This window comes from Dendrobates tinctorius, unplaced genomic scaffold, assembly GCF_039654945.1.
Source record: "Dendrobates tinctorius isolate UK_male_01 unplaced genomic scaffold, ASM3965494v1 ptg000084l, whole genome shotgun sequence".
Lineage (NCBI taxonomy): Eukaryota > Metazoa > Chordata > Amphibia > Anura > Dendrobatidae > Dendrobates > Dendrobates tinctorius.
The window spans coordinates 48756368-48773251 of record NW_027361752.1 but is presented as its reverse complement, the minus strand read 5'-3'; the positions used below and the strand labels follow the sequence as shown (position 1 = coordinate 48773251).

General features: G+C 42.3%; 1 protein-coding gene across 2 annotated transcripts in view; it reads left to right on the top strand.

Moving 5' to 3' along the window:
• KCNJ6 (potassium inwardly rectifying channel subfamily J member 6) overlaps positions 1-16137 on the top strand; it is a 248164-nt gene extending 232027 nt beyond the window's left edge. For both annotated transcript variants that reach the window (XM_073584672.1, XM_073584673.1), the window contains one exon: positions 6460-16137. In XM_073584672.1, the coding sequence (XP_073440773.1) occupies positions 6460-6785 (326 nt within the window). In that variant the 3' untranslated portion in view covers positions 6786-16137. The remainder of the gene's footprint in view (positions 1-6459) is intronic.
• The last annotated feature ends 747 nt before the right edge of the window (positions 16138-16884 follow it).

Sequence of the window (16884 nt, the reverse complement as noted above, 5' to 3'; positions counted from 1 at the left end):
TGTTTTTGGAACAGGTAAATGGGGTACCGTAAGTGATCATCAGTCATGCAAATGGAAACAGAGGGGACAGAGGCACTCACCACCTCTTCTAGCATGTCTCTTGCAGCCCCAGGCCGGTGCTTATTCCATCTTCAATCTCCTCGCTGTTCTACTTCCTGCTTTCAGCGTCCACGTGGTTCAGCTGAGCCGCTCATTACTTATGCGCATAGGTAATGAGCGGCCGCTGAATACAGGAAGATAGAACATCGCTGAGATTGAAGATGGAATTATCACAGGGGGCTGCAAGAGACATGCTAGGAGAGGTGACTGTGATTCACAGGTACCAGCAGCTGGGCCACGAGCGGGCTTGTTCAGTGACATTCATGGTCGGGCGGGGGTGGGGCCCACAGAGGGATCCAACGGTACCTCGGTGGGCCAGTCCAAGCCTGTGGCCATCATAAATCAATAAATGCCTGAGTTCATTTTAATCCCCGAGTTGTCCTCAATCATCAAGTCACTAAAAGTTTTTATCCAGCTCAGATTATAAGTTTTGGGAAAAGTTATGTAACCTACACAGCCGCACACTTGCTGCCTTCCAGTTATTATATGGGAACTACAAAGATGGGTGTAATACTGAAGTTTGGCCACAAGATGGCAGTAGAGAGCTGTGAGGAAAGGACTGAACATCAGCTTATGGCTAGGAAACCACACAGTCATGGGGGCGGGGTTACAAGAACTCTAGGGGGATAAAAGGAAGGAGAGAGTTCTAGAAGCAGTCAGTCCAGGGAGAGGAGCTAAGGAAAGGAGAAGACTGAAGCAGGAGACAGAAGCTCCAGAGGGGACTGACAGCTGAGACAGTCAGGGGGGTGGCCCCGATAAGAGAAGCCACAGACGGAGAGAACCTGGGGGTACAACAAGATGGACGGACTCGGGCAGGTGAAGCGCTGTAGTGGTAGGCCTAGGGCAGCTGCAGTGTAAGAGCCACGAGGGCCGTCATACAGAAGTAAGGAGGAAGCGAAGGTACCCCAGGCCTGTGTGCGGAGAGTGTCAAGCTGCTGCTGTGTGTTGCTGCGGTCGTCGTGAGGACGGCCAATAAAAGAGGACCTGTTGGACACACATCTGTCTCCGTCTCGAGTCTGTTTGCGGCAAGAAGTGGACCACCCCCCAGTCGGCACACGTACCTACAGGTGCATGCCCAAGTTTGATTTGGTAGTCGGATCAGCCATGCAAGTCAGTGAATCTGTGGAACCGATTTCCGGTATGGAGAAGACGGAGACATTTTTTTCTCCATCTTCTCATACGAGAAAATTGGATCACTCTATGATCAAAGTGTATTATTTAAATAATTGCCCGATTTTCTCGAATAGGAGAATACACGGTCATCTGCACCTGCCCTTAGTCAGGCACTAGTCTCCGTGCTTGAGAAGAGCTTCCCATTAGAGTACAGTATGGAGATGCGAGGGCCAGATAGGCTTCATATAACACATGTAGGATTTTACGATATTTTGGAAGTGATGCGAAACCGCTATTGAGTCAGCTTCTATTTATTTTTTTTTTGCTCTGATTTCTAGGTATTAGAAAGTGACATACCCTTTGACGTGAAACCGCTGTTCACCAGGACACTTGACATTTATTTCATAGTATCGCCAAAGGCTTTTTCTGAATATACTCGCAGCCGCACCGGATACTGAACGTCGACATCGGAGATGTCGTAAAAGCATAATATAATGTGTAAAGACTATAAAATGTAAAAGTTCTAAAGGTGAGGTCGGCATTCTGATTGCTTTCTTTCAGAAACAGAGCCAAATCTATCTCGGGGTTGTGTCCGGTTCTGTAGCTCCATCGAGGTGACTGGGACTGAGCTGCAGCATTGCACCCAACCTGAGGACAGATGTGGTGCTGTTTTCTTTAAGAAGGCAGCGAAGTCCTTCTCATCCTTCACAACCAATTTAAGCACGGTCATTACAGTTCATCCTGCTGCCTTCTGTCGGTGATTATCATCCTCCCACCTGTCATTTCATGGAGAGAGTATAAATAAATGATCGCATGATATTATCATTCACTAAAACTCCTGAACAAGCTCCGTTTCGCAGTCGGCCTTGCTTAGGATCGATTTGTTATTAGAAATTGCAAATTCTTCTAATAAGACATCACAGGAGCAGACGGATCGGAGAATATGGGCTTATTAGATTAAACCGAGAAGATGAATGTTTTCTGTTAACTTGTCCGTAGGCAGCGCCTGAATAAAAATAACTTTTCTGCATCTCAAGACGAAACAGGAGGAATCGGGGAACGTATCGATCTCCGTAGCAAATTCTGAAAAGATGTCAGGACTTGTTAACGGGAGGACACGACGGTAACCATTAATGACGGCCACCATTAATCAGGCGTGACTGAGAGTGGTATGATATTCCTTCTCAGGATCCAGACGGTTTTATACATCCTGCACGAAAGTCTTTATATCACGTTGTTGGCCTCCGCTTAGCGTGTAGACCAGGACGACCGTCCAAGGTACCACAGGGGTTCATCAGACTGACGGAGACCAAGAGGCGCCCTTATAAATCGGATTATCTGCTGAGATCAGCGGCAGGAGGGCCACCTCTGTTCCCTGCTTGTCCTGTAGTTTATTACGACACCCAATAATGGGAGCACAATCCTTTATTGCCTCCATAACCTCCTCTCTTGGACACCATCAAAGAGATGTATTGATAAATCCAGTATCCCAAAAATCTGGACTTCCCACTCACTATAAACATAGGCACTTTAATGTTTTTGACAATATATTGCCATACAACTCCAAAAAGGTTTTTCATACAATGCCCATACAAGCCAGTCAAAATAATACTGCCATATAATGCCTAAGTACTATCTCTAGACATTATCTCTTATAGTGCCCTATTTACACCATATAATGCCCCACTCAGTAATACTATTCAAAGCCTCTGAAATTCTGTGAATTAATGGTAAAGTCCCTGGTGGTCTAGGGGAGAGAGGATATATATGGTAATGCCCTTGGTTGTCTTCTGCAATGGAGGAGTTAACAGTAATGTCCCGGATGATATAAGGTAATAAAACAGTTGATGGTAATGTCCTTGGTGGTCCAGGGTAGTTTAGGAGTTAATGGTAATGTCTCGGATGATGTAAGGTAATGAAGCAGTTGATGGTAGTGTCCTTGGTAGTCCAGGGTAGTGGAGAAGTTAATGGGAATGTCTTTGGTGATCCAGGGTGGTGGAGGAATCAATGGTAATATCTCTGGTGGTCTATGGTGACAAGTAAATTAGTGGTAAAGTCCATGGTGGTCTATAGGAGATGAAAAAATTAATGATAATCTCCCTGGTGGTCTAGGGTACTGGAGGAGTTAATGTTATTGCCCCTATTGATCCAGGGTGGTTGAGAAAATAATGCCAAAGACTCTGGTGGTCTAGATTAAATGGTAATTCCATATACTGAAGAGATTAACAGGAATAATGTCCCTGGTGGTCTGTGGTAGTAAAGGGATTTTTGGTTATATCCCTGGTGGTCTAGGGGAGTGCAGGAATTACTGGCAAAGTCCCTAGTGGTTTATAGTAGAGAAGAGATTAATGGTAATGTCCCTGGCGGTCTAAGGTAGAGGGGGAGTTAATGGTATTGTCCCTATTGATCCAGGGTTATGGAGCAATTAATGCTAAAGTCTCTGGTGGTCTAGATTAATGGTAATTCTATATATTGAAGAGATTAATAGGAATAATGTCCTTGGTGGTCTGTGGCAGTAAAGGGATTATTGGTTATGTCCCTGGTGGTCTAGGGGAGTGCAGGGATTAATGGTAAAGTCTCTAGTGGTTTATGGTAGTGAAGAGATTAATGGTAATGTCCCTGGTGGTATAGAGTAGCGAAAAGATTAATGGTAAAGTCTGCGCTGGTCTAGGATACTGAAAGGTTTGATGGTAGCATCCCTGGTGGTCTAGCAATGTGTTTTGAGGTTATTACTCTCCGCTTCCATTTCCTCTACATAGGACGGTACAGGGAGAGAAGTGGTGACCTGGCAATTGTCCCTTGAAAACCAGTCCTGGACACTGATGTAGACTCGCTATTTTGGAGGGACCGTGACAAGCTGCGGGTTCTAAGTCCGGCACCATAATGGGCCCCTTCTCTTGTAGGGCACCATTGAATAAGGCTAGGGGAGAGCAGCCCAATAATTCTTTGGGGTTGGATCCGCGCCCGGTTGTGTGATCAGATTTCAGCTCTGTGGGAGGGAACACAAGCTGTTTGTCCGTGGGATTTGTCTCAGCATTTTGCTTCGCTTTACGCTGAACAGAATCGGCTCCAAAATGGGGTTTTTTTCACAAAATTTTACAAATGGAACAGGTTTCACTAGAGCGGCTGATGGGAAACTGACTGCAGCTTTCTGGCGTCTCCCGACGTGTAATAATGCAGAATGCGATAAGGATATATGTACTAGACTAGAGCGATGATCCCTCCACTCAGGATTTATTCCCAAGGACAATGCTAATCTGGGACAGGATTTTCCTCAAATCTAAAAAAGAATTAGCAGAAAAGAAAAATAATCAATACTCAATTGGTAACGCACCCCGCTGCCCCAGTGGTTTACTTCCCAGCAGTCATGGCGTCACATACATCTGCGTGGCCACTGCTGCATTGTTGCTTATAGCCTGAGCTCAGTGATTGGCTGCAGTGGTCTTGTGAATGTCTATGACATCATCACTGTGTAACAAGGTGGCACGGGGTGGTAGTCGTGGGAGAGTCGACTAAGCAACAGTCAGTGAGCACCCCGGCCACTTGCACATGCAAAGACAAGTGAAATCCCAGTCCTGCGGTACCATCAGTTACCTTCAGCACACGTTCACTTCGGTTGCAGGGGACGAGATCTCAGGAAACACCACAAGCCACTTTACTGAACACGGTGCAAACAAGACAGTGTTTCCTGTACTTTCCCTGCAGACTCTGTATGTTGCATGCCACCAACTCTTTTCCTGGTCCTGAACCCCATACTTCTCCTGGGGGCGATCCCTCGGAGCCAGCGTCCGGCCACACTGACCAACAAGCTAGGGCAGCTTTTATCCCCACGACTGGGGAATCCTCTGACCTCGCTATGGCACGGGTCTCGCCCTGGGCAAGCCTGCCCAGACTCTGCTGTAAGAGCAGGAAGTCCCTTCCCTAAGTTCCTGAGGCTTTGCACTATCGCCCTTTTTAACTCCTAACAACTGTTTAACTCTTAGCACTCTATCCTTAAGCTAAAGAATGCATTTTGTATTACAGTACTAAACATCACATATAACAACATTGGTAAACCGCTAATTACATAAATAAAATATTAGGAAGCCATTCATAACACATGTGCTCGTTATTCAGAAGAGAGAAGGCAATTGAGGGTGCCCGCCACCTCCTTACAACTGCAGGGGAGTAAAAAGCAACCAATGGGAGAGCAGGTTCCTAAAGCAGCAGAGGATTGACCAGTTGAGTGTTAGTTATTCATTTTATTTCATTTCATTCATTCTAGATAACCTCTTTAAAGCGGGATCCGTATGTTAGAACATGACGGATACGTTTCCGCTGCACTTCCAGCCTTCTTACTGTATATAGAGGCTTTATCAGTAATTGTACAGTAGAGGGAGGAGGTGAGCTGTGACATCACCTATTGTGAATCGCAGATCCTATGTTATCTACTGTATATAGAGGTGTTATCAGTCATTGTACAGGAGGAGGAGGTGAGCTGTGACATCACCTATTGTGAATGGCAGATCCTGTGTTATCTACTGTATATAGAGGTGTTATCAGTCATTGTACAGGAGGAGGAGGTGAGCTGTGACATCACCTATTGTGAATGGCAGATCCTGTGTTATCTACTGTATATAGAGGTGTTATCAGTCATTGTACAGGGGGAGGAGGTGAGCTGTGACATCACCTATTGTGAATGGCAGATCCTGTGTTATCTACTGTATATAGAGGTGTTATCAGTCATTGTACAGGGGGAGGAGGTGAGCTGTGACATCACCTATTGTGAATGGTGGATCCTGTGTTATCTACTGTATATAGAGGAGTTATCAGTCATTGTACAAGAGAAGGAGGAGGTGAGCTGTGACATCACCTATTGGAAATGGCAGAGCATGTGTTATTCAATATATATAGAGAGGTTATCTTTCATTGTAGTCCTGTCTGTGATGATAATGAGAATGTTTAAAAGTCATCTTTATAGAACAGGCCTAATGGCCAGCCTAGTCCTGCCTGTGACGATAATGAGAATGCTGGACTGTCATCTGTATAAAACAGGCCTAATGGCCGGCCTAGTCCTGCCTGTGATGATAATGAGAATGCTGGAATGTTATCTGTTTAGATAAGGCCTAGTGATCTACCTAGTCCTAACTTTGATGATAATGAGAATGCTGGAAAGTCATCTTTATAGAACAAGCCTAATGGCATGCCTATGATGATAATCAGAATGTTTAATACTTTTTTTTGTACTTTTCATGTATTTTTCTCTAGGTATGACCTGTCAAGCTCGAAGCTCTTACGTCACATCGGAAATCCAGTGGGGCCATCGATTCACGCCTGTCCTCACCCTTGAAGACGGGTTTTACGAAGTGGACTACAACAGCTTTCACGACACGTATGAGACCAACACTCCGTCCTGCAGCGCCAAAGAACTGGCCGAGATGATCATCAAAGCGGAAATGCCAGTGAGCTGGTCGGTGTCGAGCAAACTCAACCAGCATCCAGAATTGGTCAAAGAAAACGGAGAGAAGAACCCCGAGGATCAGACAGAGAGGAACGGAGACGTGGCCAACATGGAAAATGAGTCTAAGGTGTAAAGCCATTCTTTGCGTGGTCTCTGATATTTAAGGTCTACACACTGCTGGTGTGATCCACACTGAGAGGTGTGAGAGGTTACCACAACCTCCGGTGAGGACAACCTCGATGGGTCCAGATTACTGGGAATTGCTAAATGGAATGCACATGCTCTTATATTTGAGGTTTATAAGTGGTCCATTCTTGATGGTTCTCGACCTTCTCGGGATTAGAATGGGATTTTACATCTCGTGTAAAAACAAAAATATCAGTTTATGGCTAGGAAAAATACAAAAAGATCTATCCATTCATAGGTACCGTACACTGTACATATGCCTTATATATGATGACATATTGTTAATAAACCCAGCATGTACAAAGGAATGACTTCATGTACATAGATGTGTCATTAATGTAGGCTCCAAATTCTAGGAACAAGACGATGCAAAAAAAAAAAAACAAACTTACTGCTTGGTTTCATAAAGTCATCTAAACATATTTTTCTTTCCTCATTTACATCTGATCAAATATAAAGAATTTCCATCTATTCTTCACTTTACCAGACTGGCAGCTATATCAAGTACCTCGATATATCTTCACCTAGGAAATCTATTAAAGCCATAGACCAGATGACATAAAAGGGACAACCCGATAAGACCTTGGGTGCCAAACAAACCGTCACACTGTTCTGTTTTTTTTTAGTGATTTACATCCAATAACGTCCAACTAAGATTCATCGGAGGTTCCAAGGGTTCATGGATCCACGTCCTGGAACCTTGAAACAGATCATTTCCCTTTGGGAATTTAATGTCTCTAGAGATGGAGCTTGGTCCAAGTAGATTGTCACAAATTTTGTTACCCAATACAAAAACAGCAAAGCCCACCCACCAGCCCATACATACCATTTGCCATTTCTATTACTCGAGTCTTCCTTTGTGAAAAATGGTCCATTGACCCCCAACATGGGGTGCAGGACTAATTCACAATGTCTACCTCTGCCCTACTACCCTTGCATTAGTCTAAAGTATATTGGTCTACCAGTCCAACATGACAAATGTTATGAAATTCACGATGTACCATAAAAAAGCATTCTAGATCCTTTATCTGGAGGTTTTCAAAAACTAAAGGTTTTTCAAGTGGAAACCTCTTGAGAAAACCCTCTTTTTTGGAAAAGTTTTACTTTTCCTAAAGTTTTGAAGAGTTTTGGAAGAATAAATTCCATCAGTATCAGACTCAAAGGAGTGACGTGCAGACTTTTTTTTTCCCCACCGAGACATTTTTCAAAACCTCTTCAGGAAAACAGAACTCTGAAAAAAAATCCTCAAATTTTTGGAAAGGATCTTCTGCTCTAAAAAAAAAATTAAATCCACAAAAGGTCCATGAGCATAAGCTAAGGAGCAAGACATATCTGAAACTTAACTTTTAGTCGCTAAATGAGGCATTACTATCATAAAAGGAAATCCAAAGTTGAGTACTTCACCCAAGACAAGATAGCCACCACCGATTTTGGGGTTATTGTTTCACACCTGTGTCAGGTTTGACTTGAGGGTCATTAAAGTCATGCATCATGGGGGGGAGGTCTTCTAAGCCAGTGCCTAAGTGTTTGTAAAAGATGCCACTTGATTTTCATTGAGGCAGTCAATAGAAACTAAAAATATGCAACTTTCCATTGGCTCCATTGGTTTCCTGAGTTTGAGTTGTGCATGAGTTTTAGGCAAGGCATTACAGTACAAGGCAGGGGAAGGTTTTGAGAGTAAAGGGGGTGTCTCAGCAAGACAACCTATGTCTAAAAACCACACTAGAGGAGGCTCCTCAGTTATTATAGGGAAGTCATATGAGAACTAGAGTTAGGCTAATCAATTTGCATGACCCTGCATCTCCTACCTCTCCCCACCTTCTGCCACCTGTAACCTTTGTAGCACGTGTCTTCTGCCCATTGTGTCCTCCTTCTCCCCCAAGCTTCTGCCACCTGTGACCCATCTCCCTCCATCTTCTGCCCCCCGTATCCTCTGTATCTCCATCTTCTGTCCCCTGTATCTTGTCTGCCCACTGTACCCTCTGTCTGTCCCCATCTTCTGCCAACTGTGTTCTCTGTCTCCCCATCTTCTGTTTACTGTATCTTCTATCTCCCCCATTTTCTGCCCCCTGTATCCTCTGTCAATCCCTCATCATCTGCTCCTTGTATCGTCTGTCACCCATCTTCTGCCCTTTGTGTCCCCCTGTATCCTTTCTTCCTCCCATCATCTCCCCCATCTTCTGCACCCCTGTATCCTGTCTACCCCATCTTCTGCTCCTTTTTCCTCTGTCCCGTCTTCTGCCCTCTGTATTCCTCCATTTTTCCTCACTGTATCTTCTTTTTCCCTTCCATCTTCTGCCCTCTATATCATATGTCTCCCCCATCTTCTGCCCCCTGTATCCTGTCTACCACCATCTTCTTCCCCCTGTTTCCTCTGTCTCGCCCATCTTCGATTCTCTGTATCTTCTCCACCCTGTATCCTGGCCTGGCGCAACACCACATGTGCATCTCACTGCAAACATGATGCCGCGCCAGGCTGTCTAATCAAAAGAAGAACCATGGATGCCTTTAGATAAGAGATAGTTATCATAGCTCCCATCTAGTGGCCACAGATTGCGGTCATGGCTGATACACGCTGTTGTGCAAATCGATTTGCACCAACTCTAGTTAGAATTTTTATGCTCTGTGGACCCCCTCTGATTATATGTGTTACATGGTGGTCCTTTAATCTGAATGGCTAGCATGTATTAGTACAATGTTTGGCTGGACCATACCACCCCTGACGGGGGATACGGGACCTATTTTTGCACTTTGGATATTCAGATACGTTATTTTTCATTAACCACTTCTTAGAAATAATTTACTGCAAAATTCTCTTGGGATGATTGGCCCACGACAGGCCTGACTACTTCATTATACACGCTACTAATATTCATTAAGAAGTAATTACTCCAGCTTCTGGGATATGCTGACCGAAGCAGTGGTGGCAGAACTGTCCATCAGCTCTCTATCCAATATGGATGGCATCATGTTGGATGACGAATGTGCATTTCATGCAATTTAATAAGAGTTGCAGCTTTCTTTGCATTCCAGATTGTGACTTTTTGAAAAATGGCAAAATGACTCCATTAGAGGCGTAAAATCTAAAACAACAGTTCCAGGTGGAAGCGTTTTGTGTAAATTTGGTTTAACTCTCAATGGGGCCCAATTCATTATTGCATTTTTTCTCTGCGCGATTTTTAATTGACGTCTTTTGATTTATGCCTTTTTAAAGTCTAATTTATATGTGTTTGCAGAGAAAACCTTCATGCTTGGAGGGGATTTTTATGTACGTCTGAATTTTTTTTGCTCAAATCTTTCATGCAGCTTTTTGGAGGCTGAAAGTAGTAACTTTTTGCACTAAAAAAAAGGTGTTATAAAGGTAAAATGGGGAACGAGAAAAAATAAGAGGATTTTTTATTTTAGAAACCGTGTGCGTCATTTTGAAGAATGTGGCGAAAAAAAGTCAATGAATTCCACCAGACAGAAAAAGAAAAGTCACTTAAAAACCCCACAAATGATGAATTGGTCCCCATGAATATAGATATATAGATAGACAGATAGATATGAGAGATAGATAGATAGATAGATATATAGATATATAGATAGACAGATAGATAGATATGAGAGATAGATAGATATGAGAGATAGATAGATAGATATGAGATATAGCTAGATAGATAATAGATAGATAGAACGATAGCTAATAGATCGATAGATATTATATAGATAATAGATAGATAGATAAGAGATAGAAATAAGATAGATGATAGAGAGATAGATAATAGAGAGATAATTAAATATTTCATATTGTTCATTCTAAATGTTTAATATATTCCAGATAATTGGGTGATCTATTGTTTTTTGTCTTGTCACTCTATTTTTCATTCTTATTCTTTTTTTTTTTAATCTCTGATACACATCTAATTTGTTCCATGAAAGATAGCAACCTCAGACAGTGCCAAGATTTTCACATATTTTTTGTATTAGCAAGGATCCATGGTGAAGCCATATCCCCTAATGTAGGGTGCTTTATACCAGTGTAAGGGCTAATTCTGCATGGTCGGGAATGATGAAAATTCTCCCTGTGCAATACTCACCAAAATGTAACTGGGCGACTCACCAATCTATACTTTTACTAGCAGTTTTCACATTTGCCATTCATATTATTCTTTACCATATGGCAGGGAAAATATTCCATAAATTATATTAAAATATTTAAAATATTTTCCTTACCCCTCCACATTTCCCTTCATTATATTTTAGGTGGCCACATGTTGGCTATTTATCAATATATGCACTGAAGTGGTCATAGGAATTTATATTTGCTATGCAGTGCAGTGTCTCTCTGTGCAGCACAGACTTGTTTTAGACCTATACTCACAAAACAGGAAGCAGAGGGTGATTGACCATGGCAGATTAGACTTAAATGGGAGCTGTCACCAGGTCAAAAGTTTTAGCTATTGTTTCAGTCCAGCTCTTCCCCTGAGTAATGTTTTTCATTTTTTTTTTTTATTTTTTTTTTAAATCCGACATACGGTTTCAGAGATATTGGCCTTTTTGTTCAATGGGCGTGGCTCACAAGATCCTCTGGGGCGTGTCTTTAGACTGCTCTGCATTATTTCCCTGTGAGCCACGCCTCCATGAAAAAAAAACCTTAAAAAGAAATAGTTAATAAAAAGACCCATTTCTATGCAACCGAATGGCGGATTTAAAAAATACAAAAAAATGGAATATTCATGGTAGCAGTAGGCATAAACTAAGAGTAAAAACAGAACACTTTTCATTGCTGACAGGTTCTTTTTAAAAAGAGAAGAAAAAAAAAAGTTTTACCCTCTCTTCTACAGGTTGCGTGTGCTACTGCAGCTGAGCCCTAGTCAGTGCAAAAGCAGAGCTGCAATACCAGAAGTAACCCATGAATAAGGGTGGTGCTGTTTTTCAGAACCTTTCACATTTTTATAGAGAATCCTATAAACTCACCACCAACCAAGACATTAATATTTGGACATTTCTAATCCTTTGCATCTCACTGGCTCAGACTTTTCATTATCTGTAAAAAGATTTTAGCGCATGTCCCCATGGGAGTGACCGTAATATAATTACCTAAATTTGCATAGTAATACTGGAGCCTTAAAATAATGATTCTGCCTCGTCTGGTCTTGAAGAATATTTTTACTTGTATATTTTAAAGCAGAAAATATATCTCAGGAAAGGTCCTGCGTGCGTTCGGATATATTGCACTGTGATGACGCCCCATTAATTTCACATGTATACACATTTTTCTGTCTGTGTTTACACTCGCGTGTCATAAAGCCGGACTAAGGGTGTAAAGGTTTACAGAAATGGAGCGAATGTCGGGTTTTGAAGTACGCCATATCCACTGCCCTTGCACTTTACCAGCAATGACTACATGTGGGCCTTAAAGAGTATCTGTCATCAGGTCAAAAGTAACCATTTTTTTTTCTCTTATTTTATTCCTGTTGCTACCCTGAATAATAAGTTTTTTGTATTTTTAAAATCCGCCATGCGGTTACTGAGATATTAGCCATTTTATTTAGCGCTAATTTTTGTGGTCCTTACAAAAGGGGTGGGGCCAACTGGGTAATTATGCAGAGCAGCCTAAAGACACGCCCTTAAAAAATCCTGTGAGCCACGCCCCATTAGTAAAGACAATAAAGCACTAATTAAAAAGGTCGATATCTCTGTAACTGTATGGCGGAGTTCTAGAAAACAAAAAACAGAACACTTAGGGGAGGAACGGGAAAAAAATAAGTGTAAAAACTGGCTACTTTTGACCTGGTGGTAGTTCGTCTTTAAGGGCACTTTAATCAAGACGAGACAGCACTACCTAAAAATTGGTGACAAATCTTTGCGGTAATCAAATAGATCTGTAACCGATCAAAATTGATACCAATTTTTCATCCAAAATTTGTGTTCTGGTGAACCCGAAATTTTTTGGGATTCACCTTGCAAAAATCCGAGCTGGCTGCCATTTTGCTGTCTTCTTTGGAGGTCCAGATAGGGGTTAAAATAATACTATACATTATGTTTACTTGTCTAAGGCCCTCGCTTGTCCGTTTGCCGCCTGCACACATGTAGCGCCTTGGTCCTCTGCGACGTTCTTTGGTTCATCGGGGAGTGATCAGGGGAGGTGTCGCCTTGTTACGGTGATCGCCAGGTCCCCAGCATTCATACATTTATCACCAATTCTGTGTGCCAGTGATGATACATTTTATTTTGTAGGATAACCCCTTCAGTGAACAGGCCCAGAGGTGTATCTTGAAGCCCCTGGGCCCCAATGCACCCTTTTGTCAGGGCCACTAATCACTGTGTGCCATTTGTTATGCCCCTAAACAAGCCTCTTTCAAGTCACAAGATACAAGCAAAATGCCTTCCTTCACCATAGCAACCCTCCTAGGTCTTGGGTGGGTGAGGTTGTGGAAGACGGTTACAGTCTCTCTGGGCAATGTCTTGAAGTTCAGATGAAAAAGTAATCCTTCTTATACCGGGTGGAATATTCATCCAAATTTAGAGATGAGCCAAATTTTTTTTTTTTTTTTTTTCAGATTTCATCATGGGCCTTAATCACGGTTTGTCCCTCAGCACTCCAATTCTAAATATGGGCTATTTTATAAGGACTACTGTCGTGTACATTGGGCCCAGGTATAAGAACTGACCATAAGAGCGGAAATGTCTCCTTGTTGCCTATAGCAACCATCAGTGACTACTTTCATTTCTACAGTAGTGTTGAACTGTGAATGGTTGCTATGGGCAACAAGATCACAGAGAACGTCCTAGGCAGCAAAGTTTGGAACAATTATCCACCGATGTGGGTGTGTTTATAGCCTAGAGATATAAATATGTATATATGCTGTATATATTTATCCGGCCTCTATTTTTTATTCAGAACCGTCATTTTTCAAAAAAAAAATGAGTTGAGGTAAATAATGCCGCCATATATATTTCTTCACGAGTTTACATAGTTACTAAGAGGAGGAGGATGGCGGCCTATCTGTTTTCCATTCTGAAAAAGCCAAGGATACGTACAGTCTCACGGACTCTAATGTACCGCCATAATTTACAGGCACGCAAGAAAGCTCCGCCTCTTTTTTGTAAAAAATAAATAAATAATACCGTAAGAGTAAATGTACCGTAGGAAATGGTGCGAACCATCATTATGCATCGGAAGGGAAATGGCTGCTAAAAACTGAAATACTGACTATGTATTATTTCCTTTTCCTGCACGTGGATCAGTCACAATATCTTATTCTTGTATGCGTCTGTATAACGAATCACCGCTGATCCGACTACCGTACGGCTGTAATTGTGCGACACCGGCATGCACGTGGGTGGCACTGGTAATGGGGATGGCAGCCATTTTGTGGCCTGAAGCAATACAGAGGCAGCCATTTTGTGTGCTGAGCCATTCTCGTGCCTGGGACTGAGTGACATCACTGAGTTTTGAGGTAAAAGGTGATGTCACGACCCAGATTAAGTGGCATCGGACATTTTTTTGTCGATCCGTTTTGTCTTCTGTTTTCTGTATATTTAATAGTATTGGAACCACTGTTATCTGATATTTTAAAGGTTTTCTCGAAGATTAGAAAAAAAAAACAGTGTGGGCAATGTGTGGTATTGCCGCGTATACAGTAACTGAATGAGGGTGATCAATGGGCAAGAGTTATGCCATTTCTTCTTATCCTGGATAACTCTTTAGATAGGGTTCTTTTCGGTTCAAGCCTAACTTAACTAAAGATGCTTCATATAGAGGTTAACTATACACAGTGCAAAGGCTGAAGTCGCACCTAGGTCTTGGTGCCTTAATGGGCCCAAAAAATTTGTTCAACTATAATATTAAAAATTATGCTGTGACCTAAAGGGTTTAACTAGCTACTTAAATAGGAAAGGATTCTTTTCTGTTAAGGCCTAACTCACTTTAAAAAAATGTCATAAAGAGGTATAACTATAGACAGCGCAGGGGCTAAAGTGGGCCGAGGCTTGGGTGCCTGAGAGAGCCCTAAAATTGCTTTTATCTATGAGATTATAGAGGGTTGAAGATAAATGATTAATTGGGTAAGGATTATTTTTCGTTAAAGCCTAGCTCCACTGAAATTACATTATGCTGGGGTATAACTATACACTGTGCAGAGGCTAACGCTAAAGTTGCGCCTAGATCTCGGTGCCTTAGAAAGCCAAAAAAAGTGTTTTTATCTGTAAAATTACAGATTACACTGCTCCGTTTAGCTAGCTGCTTCAATAGGGAAAGGATTCTTTTCTTTTAAAGCCTATCTCTACTGAAAATACATATTATACGGATATAACTATACCGAGTGCAGATGCTCAAGTCGCACCTAGATCCTGGTGCTTTAGAGTTCCCATAAAGCCCATAAAATTAAAATGATGCTCTGCCTTTGGGGGGGCTTAGTTTACTGATGAAATCAGAAAGGATTCTTTTCTGTTAAAGCCTATCTCCAATGAAAATACAAGGTAACAATAACTATACCACGAGCAGTATAATTAGTACTATATAACCTTACAGCTTCACATTATTTTACTTTGCCAGCTACAGGGTTTTTTAATGACGACTTCCAGCTATAGAATATACTGCCTCTTCAGGCTGCACAGACTTGTTACGGATGGATCCCTCACACAGGTGGCAGGAAAAGATTGAGTAAATAATTTTAACTTGTCAAAATTAAGAATTAAAAAAAAAAAAAGACTAAGGCCCCGATTCATCGAGACCGACGACCAGGCTACGCCACCGCTGGTCGTGAATTTAAGGAGTATAGAAATGTGAAAAAAATGGAGGCCTAGCAGCAGAGATAGTGTATAGAAATTCGACTTTAAAATATTAGATTATGGTGGTGACTCCAATATTTCTTACTTTAGAGATGGGGGATGGGGAAAATATACAAGTGAGGCCTAAAATGCGCCTCCCTTTCCAATTACAACACATACGTAGCCTCGCAACAAAATGGCCGCCTCACTTTGTGTCGATGGAAGCCCCGGCGTATAGAGGTTTTATAGTTGTTTGATCGGGGGACTGGGGTGCTTGCAATACAATATAAACCTGTTGCATGCTCCGCCATAGCTCGCCCGGACCCCACCCGGAAATCTGGGCCGACTTCTACTCATTTTACTCTCTTGCCAAAAGATATTGGAAACAATATTCAAGAGCAATAGTCTAAGGAGTCGTGACCGAGGAGGCGTCAGGAGGGAGTTGCCACGTGGTGACGTACTCTGCGGCTTATCCGGACCGTCCTTTTATAGATTCTTCATGTATAAATGCCGCTTCCTGGTTTTGAAAAAAAAAAAAAATTCACTGAAGCATTAAAGGAGACACATTTTACATGGCTTTTTAATTGATAAGAAATAAAAGTTCTTTTTTTTTGTGATGACCTATGTGTGATATTTGTTATTTACGTCGTGAATTCCACATTTTTATTTTTTTTTTATCTACTGTACATAGAAATTTTAGTAATTTTGGTATCAGATGACAATCGTTAGCGTAGATAGCGGGTCCCACTTACACGGTGCGGCCCACAGGGGGCGACTACAACTCGAGTGTAACGGACCCAAATAGAGCTAAACCCTGCGTCAGAGCCCATAGTTATGGGCTCCCTGCCCTACTGCTCTCGGTTATAGTCCCCATAGACCTGGAGCCCACCTACAGAACAGCTGCGGGACACACCGGACATCAGGGTCCCGGCGCAGGCTGCACAGTGACATCACTGCAACACTCCGCCGGCACTGAGAACTCGTCAGGATCTAGGATTAGGTGAAATTAACTTATTTTATACTTTAATGGGGGGACACAGTGGTCAATGCTACTTTTGTTGGGATACTGGGGGTACTATTAAATATAGTGGAGAGCACGGGGAAATCAGCGGTGCACTGCAGACCATGCAGCCCGCTATGGGGTCCGGAAGTTGGGAGATTGATTTCAACAGTATTTGCCTCCTCCCCGTTTCCTCCTTCCTCTTCCTACTGTGTATGGGGCCATTTTAATATGTTAGGATCACTGTGGGGGACATTATAATTTTCTGAAGTCTCTATTGCGTACTGCA